The sequence below is a fragment of the Lutra lutra genome, chromosome 3 (assembly GCF_902655055.1).
Source record: "Lutra lutra chromosome 3, mLutLut1.2, whole genome shotgun sequence".
NCBI classification, from domain to species: Eukaryota; Metazoa; Chordata; class Mammalia; order Carnivora; family Mustelidae; genus Lutra; species Lutra lutra.
This window is the reverse complement of record NC_062280.1, coordinates 88194244-88219633: the sequence shown is the minus strand read 5'-3', so window position 1 is coordinate 88219633 and position 25390 is coordinate 88194244. Positions and strand designations below refer to the sequence as shown.

Sequence of the window (25390 nt, the reverse complement as noted above, 5' to 3'; positions counted from 1 at the left end):
TAGAACTGAGGGAAGAGAACAACAAATACAAAATCCAATGAGGGATGAGAAGGACAGAGGAACAACAATAAAAGAACAGGTTAGATTCTGCACCCAAATGACATGGGTTTAAATCTTGGCACAACCATTTTTTGGTGACACTAGAAAACCTGCCTCAAGTTTCCCCATCTTTGAAAATGTTTATAATAATAGCAGCTATCTCAAAGACTTGCGTCAGGGGGCACCTGGGTGGCTCAGTCGTTAAGTGCCTGCCTTTGGCTCAGGTCATGATCCCGGGGTCCTGGAATCGAGCCCTGCATCGGGCTCCCTGCTCAGCAGGAAGCCTGCTTTCCCTCTCCTAGTCCCCCTGCTTGTGTTCTCTCTCTCGCTGTGTCTCTCTCTGTCAAATAAATAAATAAAATCTTTAAAAAGTAAAATAAATAAAAATAAATTTAAAAAAGACTTCTGTCAGGAAAAATAAGTAAGGTGGCATATTGACTTAAACAATCACTGCTTTCTTCCCACAAATATTGCTCATCTCCTGGCCATGGGGATTTTTTTTTTTTAAGATTTTATTTATTTATTTGTCATAGAGAAGCGAGAGCGAGCACAGGCAGACAGGGTGGCAGGCAGAGGCAGAGGGACAAGGAGGCTCCCTGCCAAGCAAGGAGCCCAATGTGGGACTCGATCCCAGGATGCTGGGATCATGACCTGAGCCGAAGGCAGCTGCTTAACCAACTGAGCCACCCAGGCGTCCCGCCATGGGGATTTTTTAAAACTACCTTACCAACTCGTGCTGCCGGGCTTCTTGGGATCCCGTATTGACTCTTTTCTTGTAACCCCCACACTGTGGACTGCACCCTTTCTGTCTGATCTAGCTGACTTCATTTCACGCCCACCGTCCAAGGCCTCCCTCCGCCATCCCAGAAATCTGGCAGATTCTGCAGCTTGACGCTGAACCTATCAAATCAATATCTGGTCAGAAGAATCCCAGTAAAACATTATTTTAGCCAACTGAAGAGAAAATTCCAGGTTGTAGGTTAGAGAAAATTTAAAACAAGGAAAGTTGGAGCAAGAAGAAGAAAGAAAATAAAGTTCTTAGTAGGAAGATGTAGATGTTTTCCTTGCCTACAGGGGAAAAGAAAAAAAAAATCCTCATTGAGAATATAATAAATCAATAGGTTTAGAAAGAAAATATAAAGAAAAGATTATAAAGGACAACTTTTTAAAAATACCGAATTATCCAGATCATTTCTTTGTTTAAGATACTCCAAACATAAATTATCCACCTCTGGAAACGACATTAACAGTCACATCACCACAATTGTATTTATAACTAACTCACAGTTATTTGATGCATGATATTCACTTGGAAGCTAGAAGGAATAAATCCAGCTTGCAAAAAAGCAGAGCTCACTTTAAGGGTGGGGCTTAGGTCCTGAGAAAATCTTGCTCGACACATGGTTGGCAAGAAATAATACAAAGGGAGAAACTTGGGGAGGCCGGCTTTGTATCATTAGTCAAGAACAGTTATGTATTGTATATGTATCCAACATAAACACTTGGCTAAGGATGTTATTCTACTGACAGTGTTTGCCTTTCCTTATGGTCATCAGCCGGTGACTACTGCTACTTGGCTGGGAAGCCCTTCATCCGTAAAGAAAAGCACCATAAGTAATAATGAGTGTGAGTTTGTGTTCGTGGCGAAGGAAGAATTCAGATTCCACAAGAGATTTTTTTTTTATCCAGTTGAAATGAATCAAACTGTTTAACCTAATTGGGCTTCTGTAAATCAGGAGTGTTGTCATATTAGTAATCCTTCCAGATAAGGCATTTCAAGGAGGCGCCATGCAAGAGTAGAAATGTATAAACACAAAATAAATAGAATCCGTTCACCCTTCTATTCAGCAGCCTTGTATATCTTCCCTCTTTCTATTATCACTATTTAATAAAATTAGCACTTAAGAACTGACATTAATAGATGTTTTTAACCATTGGGAGACTATATTTTTTCCTTTCTATGACTCTGTCTTCAATATGTGCATACAACCACAGGAAGGCTTGATCTTTTGATGATAAGGTCAACAGAACATGGGGGTAGTGTGGAGGGGTAATGTACATCCATTGGGAACTGGGTTTTAAAAATCCATATCATCAATATTGTACACCTTTTTTTTTTTTTTAACGAAGCAGGTATGCATGTGTTAATCTGGAGAATCACCAAATCATATCTCTTTTATATATTTCTTTAACTCTCCTTCAAATAGTTACCTTTGAAAACTAATTCTAATATATTTCTAAATTCACTGTTTGTCTACTTTGACCCCTCTAGACAGCTCTAATTTTCTCTCTCTCTCTTTTTTCTCTATACCCACTTAAGGGTAACTTGGTTCAAATTCCCCAGAGGCACTTTGCCTCTCAAGTTCCCAGATTTCTTCTCATCCAGGGATACCTGGTATTACTTCTATAGATGTATCTGATTTCCTTTGGAAATGACTTTTCCACTGAATGGCACATTCCTGGCACTTGTGCTACCATTCTCTATCCAACTCCAATGTACGCATTGTTGTTGGTCACACGGCCTTTCCCGCTACGGCTTCAATTTCAAGGTCCTTCCCTGCAGAGCAGACAGCTAGCATCAGCCAGGTAAAGCAAACCTGTGTACCTCCTCTGCCAGAGTGGGTCTCCTGGTCCATTGCCACCATTTTTTCATAGGTGTTATGAAAACAAAAACGCAGAGTACAGACACACCCTTATGCTTCCAAGAGAACAGGAGGCTCATGTCTGTTTCCTTAAAAATCCCCAGTGCCTTTTTGTTTCATTCTTTATTTTAATAAATAAATGTATATCTTATTGTAAAGATATACATACACACCCTTTACATAACATATAAAGTATGCATAAACATATACATGGAAGTATACACACATAATGTAAAATATTACTACAAACCCCTAACATTTCAGGGTTCCCTTATTTTGCAATTGATGACTATGCTTGCCATGTGTTTCCAAGCCTGTCAACTTTCCTTACAAATTATTTCAAGTTTGCGGAAGAAAAGGGGCTTAAACTTTTTTTTTTTTTTAAGTTTGCATTGTTCAGCAATAGGATTTAGAGCACAGGCAATTAGAAATCATCCAGCCCAACTGTCTACATTTACAAAAGGGGAGCCTGACACTCAGGAAAGCTTAGTGAATCCCTCAAACCCTGCACACAGTAAAAAGCAGAGTCAGGGGAGAAAGGTAGGCTTTCTGTTTCTTTGTACAATCTGATCTTCCATCCAAGCAGGAAAACTGTTGAACTCTAATGAGACGAAAGCTTCCTCATGGAGTCACCTGTTCCTCCAGGTTTCTGTGGTAATCTGGGTGGGTAGGCCTCTTGGATTACTACGAAATTCCATAGGTCAGAGAAATGGATTCTTTCTCACTTGAGGATGTAGACATTATCTGTCAGGAAGCAAGACTCTCCAACACAAACTTCATAACTCCTGCATTCTATTTTTGACACCTTAACCTAAAGTAATTTCACACTACCTCATAAAACCTTTGAAAATGGTGCACTTGAGGATGATGTTTTGCACTTAATGAATTTCCTTTTCCAGAAAAACCTCATCTACATGTTATATTTGATTGTTGTATTTCCAGATAATATTCTCTGGTCATTCTCTGTAATTTTTCCCAAAGAAAGTGAAAAAAGAGAAGACAGGACAAAGTAGAAAGGGAAGGAGGAGTGACATGGAAAGAGACTTAACATCGTAGCTGATGAACTTGGCTCTCCCTCTTGGACGTCAGAGAGAATGGCTTAAGAGGACTGTGGACAGCCTTGCTGCAACTGTAGATAGAAAAATATGGGGGAGTTCCTAGTTTCTGTTCAAGTTAGCACCCTTTCTGCTAGAGCAAAAAGACATCCAGATGAGGAAAAATCATAACTTTTCGGTCACCTATAACGTAAAACTATTTATAATCATAAAAAGGCATAGAATGTCTAAACTTTCTACTACAAATGAAAATAGGAGTAAAGCTGAAGGTGACATACCACCTAAGATCAAAAATTCTGCAATCTAATTGAGGGAGATAAAACATATGTTCATGCAATAACTTAGAGATAAAAATAAAACACGTCAACAACAATGTAATACAGAATGTTTAAATGCCAAGAAAGCAAATAAGGAAGTGATCAGAATACAATTTTTAAAGGCTCCCTAGCAGAAACAGGCTTAAATATGATTTTGGATATGGTGAATGACACAGAGTGCAAAACACTTCAGATGTGTATGGCCATAAGGATAGATGAGTGGGGAAATTGACCTCTGGACCCTGAGTGTACACAATCTGCTGTCATTACCTTTTTTCTTCTTTTACTTGTTTTTAATTAATAGATTTTATTTTTCAGAACAGATTTAGGTTTATAGAAAACTGAGCAGAAACTATAAAGAGTCCCATGTACTCCCCCTGCACAAACACACACAGTTTCCCCTGTTATTAACATCTTGCATTATTGTGCTACATTTGTTGAAATTGGTGAGCCAATATCAATACATTATTACTAACCAACATTGATGGTTTACCTTAAGTTCATTCATACTGTTGTAGATTACATAGATTTTGACAAATGTATAATGACATGTACCCACCACTGTGGTATCATACAGAATAGTTTTGTGGCCCTAAAAATCCTTTGTGCTCTGCCTACTTCTCCCTCTCTCCCTGCTGACTCCTGATAACCACTGACGTTTTACTGTCTCAAGAGTTCTGCTTTTTCCAGAGTGCCAGATACTTGGAACCATACAGTATGCAGCCTTTTCAGACTGGCCTCTTTTACTTAGTAATATGCCTTTAAGATTCCTTCACATCTTTTCATGGTTTGATAGCTCTTTCCTTTTCATCACCAAATAATATTCCATTGTATGCCCAACCATTTGTTTATGCAATCACCCACTGAAGAACATTTATGATCTTTTTAAATTAATTTAAAAGCAAAGTTTCTTAAACTTAATTTTTTTAAAAGATTTTATTTATTTATTTGACAGATGGAGATCACAAGTAGGCAGAGAGGCAGGCAAAGAGAGAGAGGGAAGCAGGCTCCCTGCTGAGCAGAGACTCCCGACATGGGGCTCAATTCCAGGACTCTGGGATCATGACCTGAGCCGAAGGCAGAGGCTTTAACCCACTGAGCCACCCAGGCGCCCCTTAAACTTAATTTTTAACTCAACTTTTTTTAACCAATGCATTGCTCAAGTAGGAAATAAGGTTCTCAGAACACATAATCTTTTCACATTGAGACTTCTTTGTCTAGGGGAGTAGGTTATAATTTTAGGGAACATGATACTAGACTATCATTTCTGTCCTTAAACTTGAGTCATGGGCCACTTCATCTTCTTGCTCCATTCTTTGATGATGTGACAACAATGAATTTTGGAATATACAATCCAAAAATGAGAATTATAAAATTAAGTTCTAAATTTTTAAATGAACGTGGTTATTAACAGACATCCATTGGGAGTCATGTCTTTTCCTTTCCTCTAAACAACAATGATGTGTTGTTTTCACAATGTATCAGAATATAAGTCTGAATTTGAAGGAATGCCTTTCTCTCTTCTTTAGTTACAGTGTTACTTATGCCCCCCCAAATTCCATGATTTTCCAAAAGTGACATCCTAAGCTGTTGTTATTCTCTAAGTTGAAGCAAATGTCACTCGACACACCTGTGTCTTTCTTTTTAACATCAAATAACATTGATAACCTAATTACTATTACAATAATGATGATGATGATGATGATGATGACCATGAAGACTGCCCTGCCCCTTGGAGGTAATTTACAATAAAAGTCATTTACTTGGCTCCATGGTTATATATACACATTGATTTTAAGACAGCACACTGGAGGCTTTGCCAGAAAAATTTAAAAGTTCAAGTAGAAAAAATAATCACAATATCTTTCAGTCATTTGCTGCTCATATTTGTGTCCTTAAAATGCACAACTAAATGTTTTCTGCATACAGATATCACTCGGTAGGCGGGGTGTATCTTATTACTGGGTTATTTTCCAGTACATTTGGCGTAGTTAAGGTAAAGCATATTAACTTTCTCTCAAAATAAAGACGAAAACAGAGTTGTAGCGGCCGTGAATGCTTCAGCCATTGTCAGGAAGTTAAGAACTGACAGGAGGCCCAAATAATCAACTCTGCCTGGTGCATATACCGTAGTTTTCCCCTGGGATATCTGGTCTAATCCTACAATGTATCTGACTGGCATGAATGTAGAATTACTTTCAATAAAGATTTTATTTCAAGCTTGGATGATTTCCCCAAAAACATCTTGTCACTAAGGCAAAGTATATCATAGAATATCTGATTTTTTTTTCCCCTACAAGTCAGCTTTCGAGGGGGAAAAATACACATTTCAACTCAAGTACTCAACTCAGGTCAATTCACTGTAAAAAATCACATTTTAACATTTCTGGACTGATTAAAGATTTGCTGTGTTAAAGAAATCAGGGAACTGTCAACAGAAGCTTACCCTAAGTCTGCAAATGAAAAGAATAAGTAACACATTTGCTCATCTACAATTTGCACTCTCCCTGCAGTAGCCTCCAATTGAAGAGCAGGCAGGACAGATGACTCCATAAGCTAACACCCGGCTTCTAGAATATTTGTCTTTTTGCAAGTAAGGAACATTTAAAGGTCACATCTTCCAATAAGTATGAGATTGTTTCCAGGCTATATGAGAAATACGAATGGCTTGGTCATGATCACACTAAAATGATCTTCATTTCTCTATTTATCTTTTCTCTGTCTTTATGCTGTTCTCTTCCCTTGTGATGCCAAATTAAGTCAATGTGCTCAAGATAGGGGAACAGGACAGTTGCAGTACATTACTCTACTTTGAATTCACTGAAATGTTTCATTTTATGCTTGCTTACATTCTTCCAGCCTTGGTGTCACTTTGTTTAATTTAGGCTTCGTTCACATAATCTTAAACATATTTTATGTTACCTGTAGGGTTTCACCTTTTAGTCACTAAAAGCACACAAATCACATGGTTTAGTTCTAATGGAATAGGAGTAATTATTTTAATATTTAATAACCATAGCGTGTTATAGTTATACAATGTTTTAAATTCAAAATTTCTCTTATCTCTATTATTATAGCTTATGACTAACACATAATATTATGATAAGATGTATGTGCAAGAATGAAAACTCAGCAGAGAAAACTCAAGAGAGGCATAGAAAGGTCTAGATTTGAGTCTCGACTTTTTTACTTAATTGACTTTATGAACTTTAGCAGGTCATTTAGTCAAAAGTCTTTAAAATGTCTGAGTTTCTAAAAAGCTTCACAGGCAAATTTGGGGGCCACACAGCAGCCAGATTTGCCTGAGATGGTTTTTAGAAACTCAGAGACCTAGGCCTCAATCTGGGTAATGAAATCAGGATCTCTATGCAATTTCTTTGCTCTTTCAAAAGCTCTAGCCAAAGTAGAAAGCCAATGAGTTCTAATTTTCCTTTCCTTGTTTGCAAACTAACAATTGACAGAAGTGAATGTTATCACATATGACAAAAATTAACATTTCTGTAATTTGAGAAAAGTTTTGCATGCACTTTTCACTTAATCTTTAAAACAACTCCAGAGGTTAGTTTCACCATTAACCTCACTTTCTAGTGAAATCTGAAGCTCGGAGAACTAGATAGGACTATCTAAGACCATATAGTCAATACATGGAGAATAAGTACTGAAGATTCTGAGATTCCAGGTTCTCCCTAGAGCAGTTCTCATCCTAGACACAAATAATCGCACACAGAGTTTTTACCCTACCCAGACTCACTATGGGCCAAATGCAACGGATTGTCTGTGGGTGAGTCCTGGACATTGATATGGTTTTGAATGCCTCACACATGACATTAACATGCAACCAGGCTTGAGAATCTCTGCTCTAGAATGACCAGAACATTCTGGAAGATATGAAGTACTATATGCGAGGTGTGATGACTTTACCCCAGGTTTGTTTGTTTCTCCTGCAATGTTAACTACAATATTATTGACTATATTCCCTATGCTGTACTTTTTATCTCCATGATTTATTTTTTTAAGATTTTATTTATTTATTTATTCATGAGAGAGAGAGAGAGAGAGAGGGAGGGAGAAGCAGGCTCCCTACTGAGCAGGAAGTCTGATGCGGGACTCGATCCCAGGACCCCGGGATCACGACCTGAGCTGAAGGCAGATACTTAACCAACTGAGCCACCCAGGTGCCCCTCCATGATTTATTTTATAACCAGAAGTTTGTAGGTTTTATCCGAGTTTTGTTGATGATAAAACAGGAATTTGGAGTGGAAGCGAATGATTCATGCATGCAGAGCTGGTCAGAGCTAGACTCTGAACTAGATTTTAGGTCTCCTTTTCTGAAGCAGTTCTCTTTTTACTAGAACTTCTCTGATCCCCCGGAGCTCATGACTATAATCACAGGTTGGATTTCACATGATGAAAGTTATCTTTGAACACCAATGGAAGGGGTGGAACTAGATGGAGAAGAAAGAGAAGTCAAACTCTGATGTGGCTCAACAAAGTCCAGCCAACCCACAGGAGTTCTGGAGCATCTAGGGCCCATCAGAGTTGTCTCCAGATGGACGAAAATGGCCTGGCCCATTTACCCCCACTGTGATCAGTCATTGGCTATGGGCTGTCTCTAAGACTCTCTTGGGGTTAGGCTGTCTTTATCTGAGGCACATTTTGCCAGGCCAGACCACGGAAGTTCACTGCTAATACCTGCAGCTAGAGCAATGGTCCTTCCTTGAGGAGACACCTGGGCAGCACATCTTATGTTCACCATAGTGCACTCCTTGTGCTGTATACATCCATTCTTTGTGTATGTTTTGGGGGCAGTTCCCCAGGACTCCAGTAGGCCTCACTTCCTGATGAAACATTTGAAGAAGAAACTTTAGTAGGATGAACCCAAGGCCTAGCAGCTGCAGAGGGGTCCTAGCCAATGACTGACACTCATTGTCTCTGTCCTCCATGGTCCTTTCTAGTTCTCCTCAACCTTAGTTATCACCTCTGCCAGTCATGGTGGCTGACTTGCTGCAACAAGTCAGGCCTTCATCTCTGAGGGGCCCAAGCTCTGATCACCATATCTTTTCAAGGATCACTGCCCTATCCATTAACCATCTCTCTCACAACTGGGTGACAGAGAACTTGAAGACACAGTATAGATCATCTGGATGTCACACGTATTTCTCCCTGTCCCCATTGTATTACAGCAACCCAAACTCCTCCACTTGATCAGGGTTAATGAATCCTGCCTGAATGGTCATTCTCCTGGCCTGCTGATCCCTGGGCAAGAAGCCCCAAGTGCTCAGGAGCAGCAGTGACCCAAACAATGACTAGATATATCAACCTAATACAGTGCACAAGCTGAATCACATCCTTGGGCACTGCCTATTAATTTTGTTCTTGGGGATCCCATATTCTCTGAGTCAGGTCCTCTTGACTGCTCCTGGGCTGTGCTGCTTATTATTGTAACTGCATCGACCTGGCTTGTAGCAATTAGGTCCTCCCATCTAGCCTCTATTATTTCAGTGTTTTATCATCCTCATAGTTATCCAAAAGCCTAGTTCTATAAAGGACATTCCTACAGGCAACCGTGATTTACAAGGTAAAAACCCTATATCTGCGAACAACATTTTTGTAGAGTATCAGTGGCGCTTAGCAATAGCCCTTCAATCACATTGGTCTTGTGGTTACTATCCACAAACTCCCACCATTATTTTTAAATGCTTTATACATTACACCAACTCCTAGTCTCTCCTTCATGGATATAACATCTCAATTCACTACCAGTGAGAGTTTCAACAATTGGACTGCCACCCTGTGCCAAGACCCAACTGCACTTGGCTGCCACCACTGACAGACTCTTCATTGCCAGCCAGGCAGCAAGTGACCTGGCTCCAAATCCGTATCTTGTGCTGGCTTTCTTGGACCACTTTTGGAACCAATAGTCACAGGTTATATTCTCTACAGGGAGACCCTGAAATGAGTTTCACACGGTATTTACTAGGGATTGACCTCTGTGGAAAGGAGATAGGGAAAGGGAGATAGTGGGAAAATGATTGAATGGAATAAGCTGAATAGAGAGAGTTGTGTACCCAACAAAATCTCAGCCAGCTCCACCGGGAGCTCTGGAATCCCTGCAGCCCATCAATGTTGTCCCATAGTGATAGGAATTGGCCACTTTATATCTGCAGTGGGTCAGTCAGTGCCCTTGGGCAAGGTGGCTCACTGCAGTTGAAATAAATCTTGAAGAAGACAATAGAGGCCATCTGCTAATCTTATTTCCTATAGCCATGCAGGGAATCTGAGTGGCCCATCTCTGTATTCAAAGCAGCCACCATCATTATCAAATTGGTAAATATAGGAATGGTTCATAAGCGGTCTGGAGACTAGGAGATCCTTTTATAAAGCCCAGTATAGTGCTCCATCATGATCCCTGAAAAATGACATGCTTCATCCTGCTCATAGAATTTATTATAACACATGATTACAAATGGTTGAGCTGAACAATAAAATCATGAGTTGGTCTGACATCCATATGTACAAGGACATATGTAGAAACTGGCACACTTTATTTCTCTACCACAGTACAGGTTATAAATTTATGTGTGTAAAAGCAAAATAAATAGTTTCTGTCATTGAGCCAAGCATTATACATTTTGAGGGCATTTGTATTTCTGCAGATACATTGAGCATTTTACCTAAAATGGAATTTGGTGGTGAGATTTTAGATGGTATCATTATCTTTAACATCCATAATATAAACCAGATAAAAATTACATTCTATTCTAAGTTCATTTCTCTAGTTTTGTTCAAACTGGGTACATGTTGGAAGCTCATTGTCAATAGTACATAAGAAGGAAAGGCACGCCATAAAATTACAGGCCTCTAACAAGCTCTCCAGAAATACTCGCTCTCTTCATTTCTGCCTTCATGTTCTCATCATCACAGAGTAGGTATGAAACTCAGGTGTACGGGAAATGTAATTATTGTGCCATAATCAAAACTAATTTCCTTTTCAAGGCATATTGCTCTAAATGATTAAGTCACCTCGGAGTGTCTTCTAGATATTTTCCTGGGTCATTTCTAGTTCTGGAAGTCTATGTACAGCCTAAGCATTGTTGGGACCATGTAGAGCACTCATTTATACAGTATTTCAATAAATACTTGGTGGCCACCTAGTACTATGAGCCAAATACTAATACTAATCTTGTATCTAGAGATACAGTACTAAACAAAAAGAGATGAAATCCTGGTGCTTAAGATGTTTACATTCTACTGGAAAAAAAATAATAAAGGAGATAAGCATGGCAGAAAGTTGTCTGGCTCTTGTTTTCTGTCCATGCTGATTTTCATTCTCTTCTGGTTTTCTGTCATCATCCCCAACTTCCAGTTCCAGGTCTGGTTTCAGTCACTGTTCAGGGAGAATTCTGTGAAGCTATCTTATGTCACCTTTACCTAGATCTGCCATGCAGGAATTTCATTCTGTTTCTGAATAGAATTTCATTCTATATAATGAACATGAAGAACTTTGGAATCCTGTTTATCCCTAGGTTTTCCCCCAAGAAGAATCTGAGCCCATATGATCTCAAAATCCTCATATCTTCTAATAGCTTGTATTTTCAGGGAATGGAGTAGGAAAGCTCAGGACTGGACCACTTCTGTGAGACCTCACCAAAGTCTCAGCTCTTTTCTCTCTAACTCTCCTTCTTCCAGTCCAGAGAATCTCTCTCTCTTGTCTGGCAGCAGAGTAGTCTGGCTCTTCATCTGCCTTCCAATCTACTGGTTAGGCCATGGCTGAAATTCTGAGTCCTTGCAGACAACTCAAAGATCCAGTCTTTGGAATTCACATGTCCTCTCTTGCAAAACTCCAAAGCATGTTCTCTGCTTTTCTGCTGCATCATCCCTCCATTGAGCTCAAAATGCTGCTACTCAGCAGTATTGGGGAATCTTGGAGAAAGGTGAGAAGAACAAGGAAGGCTGGGGAAGAAACCTCAGTTATTATATATTATCCTACCTCATCTCAAATGATAGTTTGACTTTCCCAAAATGTCCATTCTTTCATTTTTATCTGGGAGCCCAAACCACATTTTAGATGTCATGCAATTTACCATTAATAGAAGAACTTGACCATCACTAAACACCTCCTGATGGGGGACTCATGGCCTTTTTATGTCTAGAATATTTAATAACCTTGACAGATGCTCAAAGTATTTTTCTGATCCACTTACAGAAACATCAAAACCAAACATTAATTGCAGTGATATCTGAGGGTTGGGAATATGAGGGATTTTCATTTTCTATTTCAACTTGTCTGCATTTTCCTAAATTTTCTGTAATAAGTATAACTCTTTTGAAGCAGCCTGGTCTGTTTTCACAACTTAAATTATGCATGTGAAGGTGAAGTTGGTCTCTGGGCTAATTTCTAGTAACTAGATTTCCAAAAGGATTTCCAAAAGGAAAGTTGACTTTTTCTTCCATATCATGGCTTTCTGCATTCAGTCATGACTTCACTAGCTATTCTCTCTTCCAAATCAAACACCTTCAGTGCCTGCACTCACCACTGGTAAGCACAGTCACCTTGGTACTCTCTGGTCGCGCAGTGCCTCTCCTAAAGTCAAGTCTCTGTAAAAAGTATCTAAAACTGATTTTTTTCTCAGAAAGTAAAATTAAGCATGGAAGATTGAATGATGATACCCGAATGGTAACTCATTCTCTTTCAAGCTATTCTGGAATCTTTGAAGCAAGGAGACAATTTTCAAGAAAACTACTAAAGGTCTGATACAGATGTCCTTTGTGGGAAGTAAAATAACTATTCTCCTACCTATGTGAAAAGGAAAACTAAAAGGATGATGAATTCTGACTTCGCATATTGATAGCATTCCTTTTAGTTGTATCTAACATCACAAGGCAAATATTTAAGTTCTGTATTTCCCACTAATATTTCATAATTAGATGCCTTATTCTGGTTGGCCTAATTAATGCTGGTCCATGCACAACTCCCAATATTCTGAATAAAATGTTTCTTCGACATACTAGTTTCCTTAACTGCCTTAATGAACAAATTCAGGTAGAGAATAATGATGGTCTTAACATGTTTTCCTTTCTAAAGATAATCCCAACATATAATATATTTGCTAGCCTTTCACCCCAAATCAATGTCTTCCCAGCTACCATTATCAGTAGCTACTGCTAAATCAGCAGAGCTCAGGAGGCATAAAAATTAAGACTTCTTTCACTGCTGGCAAGGTCAAATATGAATAGGTAAAACCACTTTAAAAGCACCTAAGCAAAAGCATACCTGAAAGTCTCAACTTATTTTGCCAATAGTGTATTTCCATTCACAACGAGAAACAAATGTTTCCAAACGTTTAAAATACTGTGTGAATCTGGAGAAAAAAGTAATACAGATTAATTTGGTTTTTTAAAACACCCTTCTCAACTCTATAAATACATCCTTGGATATGAATTAGGTGATTTAAAAAATCATAATATGTCTCACAAGACTTCTTGTTGACTCTAACTCACTTCTCTCCCCGTCTTCCCCAGGCGCCAGACCTCACCATTAAGAAACCCCTTGATTTCAAACTTAAAATTCTTGACTCTCAATTATTTGTGGAAAGACTATCCATATCCCAGAGTAATAAAATCTGCATCTTAATCTATGCTCTGCCATTTCCTACACGGCTTTGATCAAATTATTCAATCTTTATCAGGTTTACTCTTTTCATCTGAAAATTTTGTTTCCCATCTGAAAAAGAAAAAAAAAAGATAGGCAGAATATCCCAAATACATAATAATGTTAAAATGATTTAAGCAACAGTGTTCATTCAGAATATACACAGAGATCATCAGCAAAGTAGGATATTTCAGGAATGTGTGTCTGTGACTAAAGAGAATGCCCTCAAAATGTAACATCAAAAATCAATGGAGAATGGGCAGTTTATGCAACCAAATATTATTGGGGGAAATTAGCTAACTTTTACAAAAAAAAAATTTAGATTACCATCGCATTTCACACACTAAAATATATTTAAGATGAATTAGAGGGTAGGTTGAAAATAAAATTATTTTAAGAACTAGGAGAAAACATTTATGGTATTTATCTAATCTCTTTAAATGAGTGAATTTTATAATAATAAAAACAATGATAGAAATTCCAAAAGGAATAGTACTAGGATTACACACACAAAAATGTAAATAAATAAAATTAAAGAACAAAAGAATTGGGAGAATATGAGTACAACAAAAATAATGAAATACCAAGCTTCTTAATACATGAAAAACTTACAAATCTATATACCCAAGGATGTTCACTGTGGCATTGTCTCTAATGGCAAAGAATTGGAAGCAACCTGAAATCCAACCAGCATGGGAATGGTTAAATCAATTAAGGTATTTCTATACTATGAAATGTAGCAACTTTTAAAAAAGGATGAGGTATTTTTATATATACTGACTTGGAAAGATGCCCATGATATATAGTTAAGGGGGAAAAAGCAAATTGTAGCATATTATGTATTTTTTATTTTATTCTTTTTAAAAAGAAAAATACACATGTATAAAGATGATAGATGATGATAGATAGATAGATAGATACATACATACATGCATACATACATACATACATACATACATACATACATAGGTAGATAGAAAGAGAGAAAGACAAACATCCAGAAAGAACATCCGTCTACTAATTATAGTCATCAATAATGAGTTTGACTAGAAAACAGGAGGGTTTTTTAACTTTTTTACTCTAGATATTCCTGATTAGGACTTTTTTTTCCAAAGACTATGCATTAGTTTTGTCAAACAAGATAAGTAAAATGGATTAAGCTAACAAACAAAATTATATGCTCTTAATAAGAAAAGGAACAGGAGATACGAAGAGCTATTCGTGGAAGAGAATTTCATTTTTTCTTTAACTTCACACGCATTTCCTAAATTCAAAGTTTCCTAAGTTCAAAGAATGACAGACCATTGGAAAATGCCTATCAATTGGCAACTATTTTAAAAGGAGTAGTACCAGATGATGATGATGTTAACAGGACTAGTAGGCCCTCCCACATGTTATCATATTTTAAGAAAAGAAGAGCTGTAACTTAATGATCAAGTGTGAGTCCTCAAAGTGTGGTCCCTGGCGGAGCAGTATCATCATCTGGGAACTTGTAAGGAATGCAAATTCCCAAGTCCCTCCCCACACTTGGTGAATCAGAAATCTGGAGGTGGAGCTCAGCCATCTGTGTTTTAACATGGCTTCCAAATTAATCTCAAGAATGGCAAAGTTTGAGAACCACTGATCTAGTCGTTACATTTACACTATTTTACTATAAGGCAAGGTTTCTCAACAGCAGGACTATTGATATTTTGGGCTGGAAAATTTTTTGTGATGAAGGGTTATTCTGTGCATTGTAGAATGTTTAGGAATATTCTTTGCCTCTACCCACTAGATGCCAGTAGCAACTCCCCACCCAGTCATGACAATCAAAAATGTCTTTAACATTGCCAAATGTTGGGGTGGGAATGGCGAGGGGTCAAAATTGGCCCTGGTTGGGAACCACTGCCTAAAGAAATACTCTAAAATGTGGAGGAAGAATACATGGAACCATGTTTTTATATATCCATTTCACTTATACCAAGGAATCATAGGGTATATGGTACAACCATTCTGTCCCATATAAGGTAACAAGGAAATAATATGTATTACATATGTAAGATATGAAAATTGCTCATGATCTAAGTGAAAAATTCTGGGTACAAATTATATAAAAAGGATCTTCTCAAATACCTATGAAGATAAATTATTTATACTTCCTATCACCCAAATGTTGACAGTGTGACTCTCCTACTCAAAACACAAGCATGGATTCCCACACTCTTGGAATTAGATCCCAAACTTTTACCAAGGCCCATGAGACTCCAGCATCTCCTACCTCCTTTGCCTCACTCCCCAGTCTTCAGCCACACTATCCCTTTCTCTACTTGTAGAACCACCAAGCACAACCTCACTGAGGCTTTGTACCTACTATTCCCTACCTGGGATTCTCCCTCCCTCGTATGTGCAGCTAAGCAGGTCTCAGCTCAAATGTTCCTTCTTTCAAGGGTGCTCCCTAAGTACCCTGTCAACTACATGTCCCATTTCCCACCATCTCTGCTTATTAGAATTATAGGAGATCTACATTATCTGCAGGCAGATGGCCTCACCCATACTAAGTAAACAAAAATCTCAGAACTTGAACTCTGAGTGGCTAGGATTTTTTAAAATGTTGCTGAGATCAGTGGAAGAACTACTTCTCAGTTTTTCTTATACTTCAGTGGCTAAAATCACATCATATATTAATTGGTGTATTATGTTGTCTGGTTCTCCCACTAGATTAAGCTTCATATGGGCAAAGATTTTATCTATTTTACTCATTGCACTATCCCTGACATCCAAAACAATGTCTGATACCTAGTAGTATTCTCAATAGATACCTAGTAGGCACTCAATAGATTTTTATGACTGAATAATAGTTACATTGAGTTACTGCTTATGGTTTCTGGTGGGTTTTATTCTTTATTATACTTTTCTAAACTTTTCAAATTCTAATAGAATATGTTACTTTATAATCAGAAAAAAATAAATTAAATCCGCCATTGAAAATTGTGATAGATTTGCAGCACAGTGGTGAGCACGTGACAGATATTTAACAAATGATAATTATCATTAGTGTTCCTTTTGGATATGATCTATTATGCAAGGGCTTTGTCTATAATATCCCATTTTATCTATGGCATTGTTACCTTCTAGAATACATATTCCCCTAGAAATAAGTCATTTTGAAGCCTATGGGCTATTCTTTTTTTTTTTTTTTTTACTTTATCAAGTCCCCCTATCTTGTTAGATGATCAGAATATTGCTTTAAACATACTTTAGATCTTTATCTAGAAAATCTAGGGGGAAAAAAGTATCTAAAAGATACTTTGAGAACTCCCTATAATGTCTAATCAATGAGTATGAAACAAGTAACTAATTGAAAGTATTTCAATCTTCTGTGCTGAAGTCAGTGTAAAAAGAAATTTACTAATTGCAAAGAGTAAGGCCATGTCAACTATGAATATGGAACTGCTATATAAATCTCCTTTCCATAAAGTGCTTTGAAAGAATTATATGCACACGGTTTTGTTTGTTTGTATCTTCATGCACATGGTTTTAAAGTTTATTTAAAAGCAAAAATGTCAGAATATAGCCATGATTCCCATTTAGAAGGTGGTGGTTAACTTGCTTTGGAAAATAATAATATAATATTTAAATACAAAATTGAAGATTTTATAATTAGTTTAAACCAATTGATTTGTAACTTAACATACTAAAAATGGCTGAATTACCAGTGAATGACCATGTCAACACACATTAGTGTTAAATACAAAAACATTTGTGGAAGTTCTTCTGCTTTTGCAATATTTGAAATTTTTTTCTAACATACAGCCATGATTGTGAGAGAGAAGATTGAATTCCTTCCTAGTCCCCAGTCATATAAGGGAAAGAAAAAAAAAAAAAAAAAAGACCATTGTAAACAGCAGCATACTTTGTGCAAATTGAGCGTAGGAAAGCTATGGTTAGCAAGGATCCCCTCAAAATAGTTGTAGCACATAGGAATCATAAGTCAAGCACATTGAAAATTTATTCTATTTTTAACAGCTTCTCTTCACCTAAGTGGTCAAAGTCACAAGTAACATTTCGTCGTCAGAGCCTAAGCTGTATTCTGTAAGACAGGTGTGAGCTGATGGCAAGAAAACATTGACCACCACAATTTCCCCATTCAAGTTAAACCAACCTAAAGTTATGTGTGTTGGAAAATAACAGTATTCCAGAGATAGGGAAAGGAGCACTTCTAATACACCTCCAATAACTTGAGAGTTGTCCTGCAGGCAATGATGTGGCTTTCAACTTCCTTTGCAAGTCACTATGGTAACAGCAAAGCACCGCATTAAGAGAACGTTTGCATCTGTATATTTGTTTGGAGCTGAACTATTATTAAATGCTTTGGTCTTCTTAATTCAGCATTAATTTTGAGTTTCATAGTAAAGTTCTCTTTCAGTCTGAGTCATTTGGTTGTGATTGAAAGCAACTAAGAAATTTCTTCAAGTTAGCAATTCAGCTCACTTTTCGAAAAAATTTACCCAGCAGAAGGCTGCAAGGATTTTTTTTGTCTGGGGTCCAACATCTGTAGCACTGGATCATAGATTATTTCTAAAATAATCTTAAATTGATGGATCATTGCTCTTTCCATTTGGACCCAACAAAAAAAGTAGCTCTGTCATTTCCTCTCCTTTTTGTTCTGTAAACTGTATATCACTTTTTCAGCTCTGGCCAGAAAATGAATTCTTACCCATTTCAAGATTTTATAAACTTGAATTTTACTTAACAGTATTAGAATTGCTTTTACAGTAAATGTATATCAAGTGCTACTTCATGAACAAATTTTAAAAATCATAATTATTTTTGTCAGACTATTTTAAACTAAGCAGTATTAATAAGTAGCCATTTTCAAAAGAGTGCAGTGTGGGATCTTTTTCCTTTTAGTCAAGCATTCAGTCACTAGACTTTGAGCTCTTCATGTTGCTTAGAATCTCTGCAGTAAGGATTTCTAGGAATAAATTAGTGGTGAGTAAACAACCATGCAGAGGAATTCCCAAATATTGTTATAAGATCTGAATGTTTTCTCACCTCCTTACCCATCCATCAATTCACTGTACCTTAATCTTTCAACCATGTCTTTGCTCTCACCTTTCTCATTCAGATGTGTTCTTTTGCCTTTTGGTCTTTGTTTTGCCATAGAAGGGAGTTTCTTTCATTTTGTTGCTGAAAACAGGTTAAATCGTAGCTCAAAATTTACAACACTGTCATGGAGTTTAAGGCCTAATGAAATCTAAGCCCTACCAGAGGGGTGGAACTTTCCAGAAATGACCACAATCTGACCTCTTTGAGTTAGCTTCTACAGAGTTCCAAAGCCAGGTGGCATGGGAGGGTAAAATCCATCACATTTTCAAACTTACATGGTAGGCCTTTAGCCGAGCAAGCTAGACCAGCATTTCCTAACACATGCTTCTCAGGAAAGAGAGAAACTATGGAATCCAAGTCAGCTAGAGAAGACATGAGTCAAACAAAGATGGGCAGGGATATTTTTTCTTCAGGACTTGTCAGAGCCTTTATTATGCTACTGTGTATTGTGAATTTCCAAGAAGAAAAAAATGGCATACAATTTTCTCCAAAACTCATTTTACTCTGCAATGACTATCTTTGCAAATCATATCACAGAAAGGGGTTTTGCAGAATTCACTTTAGTGAAAGATATCGTCAGATCCATAGTGAAAATCTACATGGTTACTGAGTCAGATCCTCTCTTCCAAAAATACGACTCAACTGCATTTTAAGCTACTGGAAGTATAACTTAGTTGTTTTTGAGAGTTTTCCATCTTTGGTACTAGACTGGATTTTTTTTTTTTTTCCCATGCATGGCTTTTCTTTTCTTCACTAGCCTATCATTCTCCTCTACATGTGTTTACTAGCCCAAATCTTTAGAAATAATGGCACTTTCAATATCCAGCTGGTCCCCACAGTGAGAGTGGGATTTTTGATACCCTTTGATTTGAAGTTAAAAACAAAACAAACCAACCAAACAAAAAAAAACCTCTGAGATTTAAATAATTTTTCAGGAAAGTATTCTAACTGTATTTTGAAATTGTGGTTGATTCCCTATGCGGTCCTAAACCAACCATTTAACTATTTAACAGTTTATTGAGGTAGAGAATAGGTAAGTTCACATTTCAATAAGGAAGTTTGTAACGCCAGTTTGGACTTCTTCGTTAGCCACTACTAGAAAGGAATCTAACCTAACTTAAACCTTGATATGAGAATATTTCTGCCTATTTACATGAATCATATAATTTGGTAGATGGTGATTTCTACCCCAAATTTGTCTTCATTCTCAGCATCTTTTCTAACCAAAAAGTTGTTCAATATTTCAACGTACCAACTACTGGTTGGTTGATATTCAGAAAAATAATTGCCAATGAAATATATATATGTGTGTATATAGATACATATGTGTGTATATATGTATATATGCACACACACAAGCACACATTCTTTAACAGTAAATCAGAAAGCATGTATTCTATTTAATACACTTCCACATTGTCTTATTAACTTACTTTCTTGACTACATTTGATTTTTCTGAAAGTTGTTGCAAGTAACTCGATTTCCCAAAATTAGGAAAAAATTCCAAGCTGTTAAGGAAATTTAACCTGCGGTAATATAAATATAACAAGAATACAAAAAACTATGTGTTGTTTAGTAAAATCTACTGATAACAAGATTATTTTAAAGCACTCATAAGTTAAAGCTGGTTTTATTAAGATCAAGTAGAAAATGTGCAGAGAAATGGACAGAAAGGATGCAGGTTTGAGATGGAATGAATGCTCCACATTCACACATGCATAAAAGTACAAAATGAACATTTGTCCACAGGAAATTAGGAAACTGATGCATTGGCAGAAATTCATTACAAGAGTCCTCTTGCATAACCCACTGGCTAAGATAAAGAACTCTTTCCCTGAGGTAGATTCTGACAGGCAGTTCTAGCCTCCTACTCTCCATTCTATTTAAACTCAGTCTTGGTGTTCTCCTCTAGATTTGGTCCTACTGTGGATTCAAAGACCAGGCCTTTGGCTGAGCAGGAAAAATATGAAGAACTCGGGAAAAACTGAAAACGAGTGTAACCCCACTTCAGCTTTCTTTCGCCTCCCTCGTGGCCTGTGGCCTATATGCTCTAACTTTCTGGGATGCCCTGGAAAGCTGAGTGCCTCTTCCCCTCACCCAAGCTCCTCCACATGCAGACCTCTCCCAGCGTCTACCCTGGTACCCTCCTGACAGTCCCCGGGGCGCTCTCTCCAACAGTCTGTTCTTGGGTCTCCCTTGATTTTTAGCCTCACCTGTGTGAGTTTGATACAATTCTGTCTCCCAACTATGCCAAACTTCACTGTTCCTGCTACTAACTGAAATTACAGCTGTTACTGAATAGGAGGATACATCTTCAATCCTCAATTAATCTTCACATTGTCGCTTTCCCTTTCAGTCTCCCTGGACTCTGGTCCTAATCTTCCTCTACCCTGTTGGCCAAGATGCCTTACATCAGTGATTAACCTTCATTCTTTCATACTTTCTTGTTTCTGTTTCTACCTTCTCCATGTCCTGCACTGTGCTACAAAAATCTTACCAACTTAGATCTTTGCTAGCTTTGGATAAAGTTGTTAAGGCAACTTTTACCTAATAGGTACTCTATTGATCAGTTTCATTTTCTTTCCATATTTGCCTTTAACGAGTTTGTTTTTTTTTTTTTAATTGTGATGGAGTCAATGAATGAGTATCATAAAAAGGTCTTATTTTGAAATCAAAGGAGAAAACTGTTTTACCTTCACAATAAATCTTACTAATGACTTGTATAATAAGAAGCTCTGGGAAAGGCACAAGAGAGATCTTAAATTGAGGTAAACAGGTATAGTAAAGTGAAGCAAAGGCTCACTCACTCAGTTTGTCCCCACTCCAGGTTAAGAGAAAGTTTAAATCATTCTATAGGCTTTTGGTAAATGCAGTAGCAAAGCGACAGAGTTTCTTATATTCCAAAGGAAACTTTAAGCTCAAAGTCTCTGATAACTCCTTGACACTCTAAAATATGAGAACCCCTTCCAGAATGTAGCCAAGTCAACCATGCTCATAGGCACAAATCCTCTCCTTATAAAGCAGAAAAAAGTGAAAAAATGGAGGCAGTATATCTTGAATATTCAGTCTAAATTTGAAAGATATTTTGCACACAATAATCTATTAGAATCAGGCTGTTAATCACAATTCTGCAATAAGGTATACAAATTCAGGCCTTCTATAGAAGGATTTTATAATCTGAAGGAAGGTGGCAGAATCAAAAACCAGCCTGGTAATTAAGGATAGGAGTCCTAACACACACACACACACCACTGCAATGATGTTTCCAAAGGCACTGGAATCAGACTCCATGGGTTTATACCTCAGCTCTGTGTGACAGCAGGCACTTCACCTTTCTCGGCCTCAGGCTTCTCACCTGTAAAATGGGCTGAATAACAAAAGCCACCTTGTGGGATTATTATGGGGATTAAATGAGATAATACCATGGCTTAGAACAACACTTGTTTTTTTGTTTGTTTGTTTTTTGTTTTCTTGTTTTTTTGTGTGGTGTGTGTGTGTGTGTGTGTGTGTTTTGTTTTTGTTTTTTTGGGTTTTTTTAGTGATTATGTCAAGGGCATTTGCTGGCCATGAACTTGTGCTGTGGAGGGTCATAAACCAAAGTCTTTGGTCCTTCTCATTCTCATTCAAGACAGAGAAGTCATGGCTTCTTGGTCTCAGAAGTGGTCCTTCAGAGATCTGGGTTCATGAAGAGATGGAAATAAAGCAAGTCTTCCTGCCCTTCTGTTAGAGGATCAAACAAAGGGTCCTCCTCTCAAGTCCAGCATTCCAATGTTCCACAGTAGGCTCCGAGATGGAGACCCCATGGCCTTGCAATAAATTTCATTTGCCTCACTATTATTCTCTACACTCATAGTTCCCTTGGGTCTGGATGTCTGGTGGAATGCAGAATTTAGAATTCTTAGCACTCTGTTCTTCCATATGCTAACCCTATTTCCTTAACATGGCTAAAATCTTGCCTTCCTAATGAAGTATAAAATGAAGTAGGCTTCAATGGTAAGAATAAGCATCATTGTTTAAAAGTCTCAATATCTAGGATGGGACTTTACCTTCCTTTTAAGAGTCCTGTACTGAAGCAAGCAAGGCAAAACCATTAATAAAACATCCTAATGTTTCATTGGTATTCCAACTCCCCAGATAGTCCTCACACAAGCAAACATGTCTTTGATTCCAATGGGACCATTTTCTTGTGCAAATTCTATAGGATTCCAATATTTTATTGAGACGTGAGCTAAAAGGGATGTCCAAAATGAATGGAGACACTTAGAATTTTGCCATACACCTAAATATCTCAGAACTTACCCTCTCTACAAAACATCATACAGTTATCATTGGTCAGAAACACTTTTCTCATTCCAATCACTAAAAACTTATTAATTTGGGGGGGGCCTATGTCAACTTTTTTCCTTAACTATGCATATATTATTCTATTTACTGTGTTTGGATTCTTATATATTCTAGGCATGTCTTATCTATTTCTTCCATTGATTATAAACATTTTCAAAGGCCGAATCTTGCTAACTCTCTACAGTAATTTTTGTTGTTTATTTATTCTTTCATTCCATATTTATTGAGCATTCACAATGTCCAGGTACTATGTGGATAAAAAGTTGGACAAGGTAATGAATCCTTCTCCCCAGAGTCATAGGTTCTATTTTCATACAATGAAGCATAAATAGGTTTAAAAATGTCATGGCAAAGTTGCTGTTTTTCTAGAACTAGAAAACTGTTTCACCTGTGTTACATTCTCTGTTTTGCCAAAGCCAATCATTGCCCTTATTTCCTTTCCTGGAATTGAAATTGAAAAAAGAAAAAGAATTCAAGAACACAGAATTTTATCAATCAAAATTAGCCACAATTTTACTTCAAACTCATAGAATCTTCTCTTTTCATCCCCCTCTCCAGGATTGTGGCCAAAGCCTCTAAGAACCTCATGTCCACTCAAAGTCTAGGAATTGTATTTGGACCCACCCTTCTGAGAGCTGAAGATGAAATGGGGAACATGGCAATACATATGGTATACCAAAACCAGATAGCTGAGCTCATGCTAACTGAGTACAATAAGATCTTCGGCTCAGAGGAAGACTGACAGACAAGACAAGTGACTGAATATGTTCACATCTGTCTTGATGCCTAATATTTTTACATTTCTGTAAACATATTTCTGAAATATTTTTTTCCTTTCAAGCGACAGATGCCTCATTTTGTGAAAACTTAATGATAATTTTGTGTTTAAGTTCCAAACATTTGAATAAAATAGTTGACAATATTTGCCTATATGTGTTCTACATTAACCCCTTCATTGCTGTTCCTTCTAGCATTTCCAGGCATTCACTGTGCATGCTCCACACTATAAAATAATGTGCTGAGCACAGCATATACCCAAAAAACAGCTTTAAAACTGCTCCCAGGCATTAGATGTGTAATTGCGTGAGTGTGAGTTTTGTCAGTATGGGTATGTGTGCACACAGGTGAGCCTGCTCCCTACCCTGGCTGGCTGCCTCGGGCATATGCCCGTACTCCTACTTGCACAGGAGTAGAGACAAAAGGAGAAAGAAGTCAGAAGTTAATCATTTTTAAATAGAACAAAAAAAAAATCAGGTTCTCCACTAAAATAGACATATTTCATCTTTCAGGAACATTTTTGGATGTGCAAATATAAAATATAGCCCAGTGATCCTCAATGCTATATAGTGAAATTTACAAATACAACATGTTGAATGCCAATTTTTCTGAAGAGAAATGACAGTTCAAAACGTTTGCCACTGAAGATTTTATATATATACAAACACATGCACATACACATGCACACAAACATATATACACACACACACACACACACACACACACATACACACACTATTTGCAGTCCCATAAACATACTGTCTTATAAATTAGAAACAAAATTAGTGCCTTGGAATTTTGATCCTTATATTATACAGGAATTGCATGACCACTCATTTTTAATGTTAGCATCCATTTTGAATCTTCATCAAACTGTATATTTTCCTCTGCCCTGGCTATGTCATTTTATGTAGAATTTTTATTATGCTTCTGAGGATGCTTTATTGGTGAATTACATTAAATCCATCTAGAAGAAACTTTTTTAAAAGCCTCTTTTTTTCATATGCCCTAAGGATTACTTGACTAGACTTGGATTGCTTTATCCATTTGATGGTTAGTTTCAGTTATCATGGATAAACAAAAGGGTAACTGTCTAGAATATACCAAATATAGTTTTATTTTTGAAAAGTTTGTTCTAGCTGAAGACATCTCATACCCAGTTTTGTGAAAGTATTTTGCTGATAAAAATGTAGACTTTTGTTTGACAGCTTTTTAATCAAATTCAAAAGGAATAAATAAAATTAATCCAGTGCAATAAAGAGTAAGTCTAGTTATCGATTTGGTCATAAAATGAAAAACAAAGCATGTAAATAAAATGTGTGAAGCACAGATTCAAAAGCAAACACTTCAAGCAATAATGAGCTCAGAGACATAGGCTGTCTACATAGACAGGGTACATGGTACAGGGAGAGAGTCTGTTCAAGAGACAGCCAGATGTGCTGGCAGCTCTGACATCCATGGAGCTGCCTGAGAAA

General features: G+C 37.3%; 1 protein-coding gene across 1 annotated transcript in view; it reads left to right on the top strand.

The window, feature by feature from the left end:
• ARHGAP15 (Rho GTPase activating protein 15) overlaps window positions 1-24070 on the top strand; it is a 609293-nt gene extending 585223 nt beyond the window's left edge. Inside the window, exon 14 of the mRNA XM_047722466.1 lies at window positions 23697-24070. Within this exon, the coding sequence (XP_047578422.1) occupies window positions 23697-23880 (184 nt within the window). The 3' untranslated portion in view covers window positions 23881-24070. The remainder of the gene's footprint in view (window positions 1-23696) is intronic.
• The last annotated feature ends 1320 nt before the right edge of the window (window positions 24071-25390 follow it).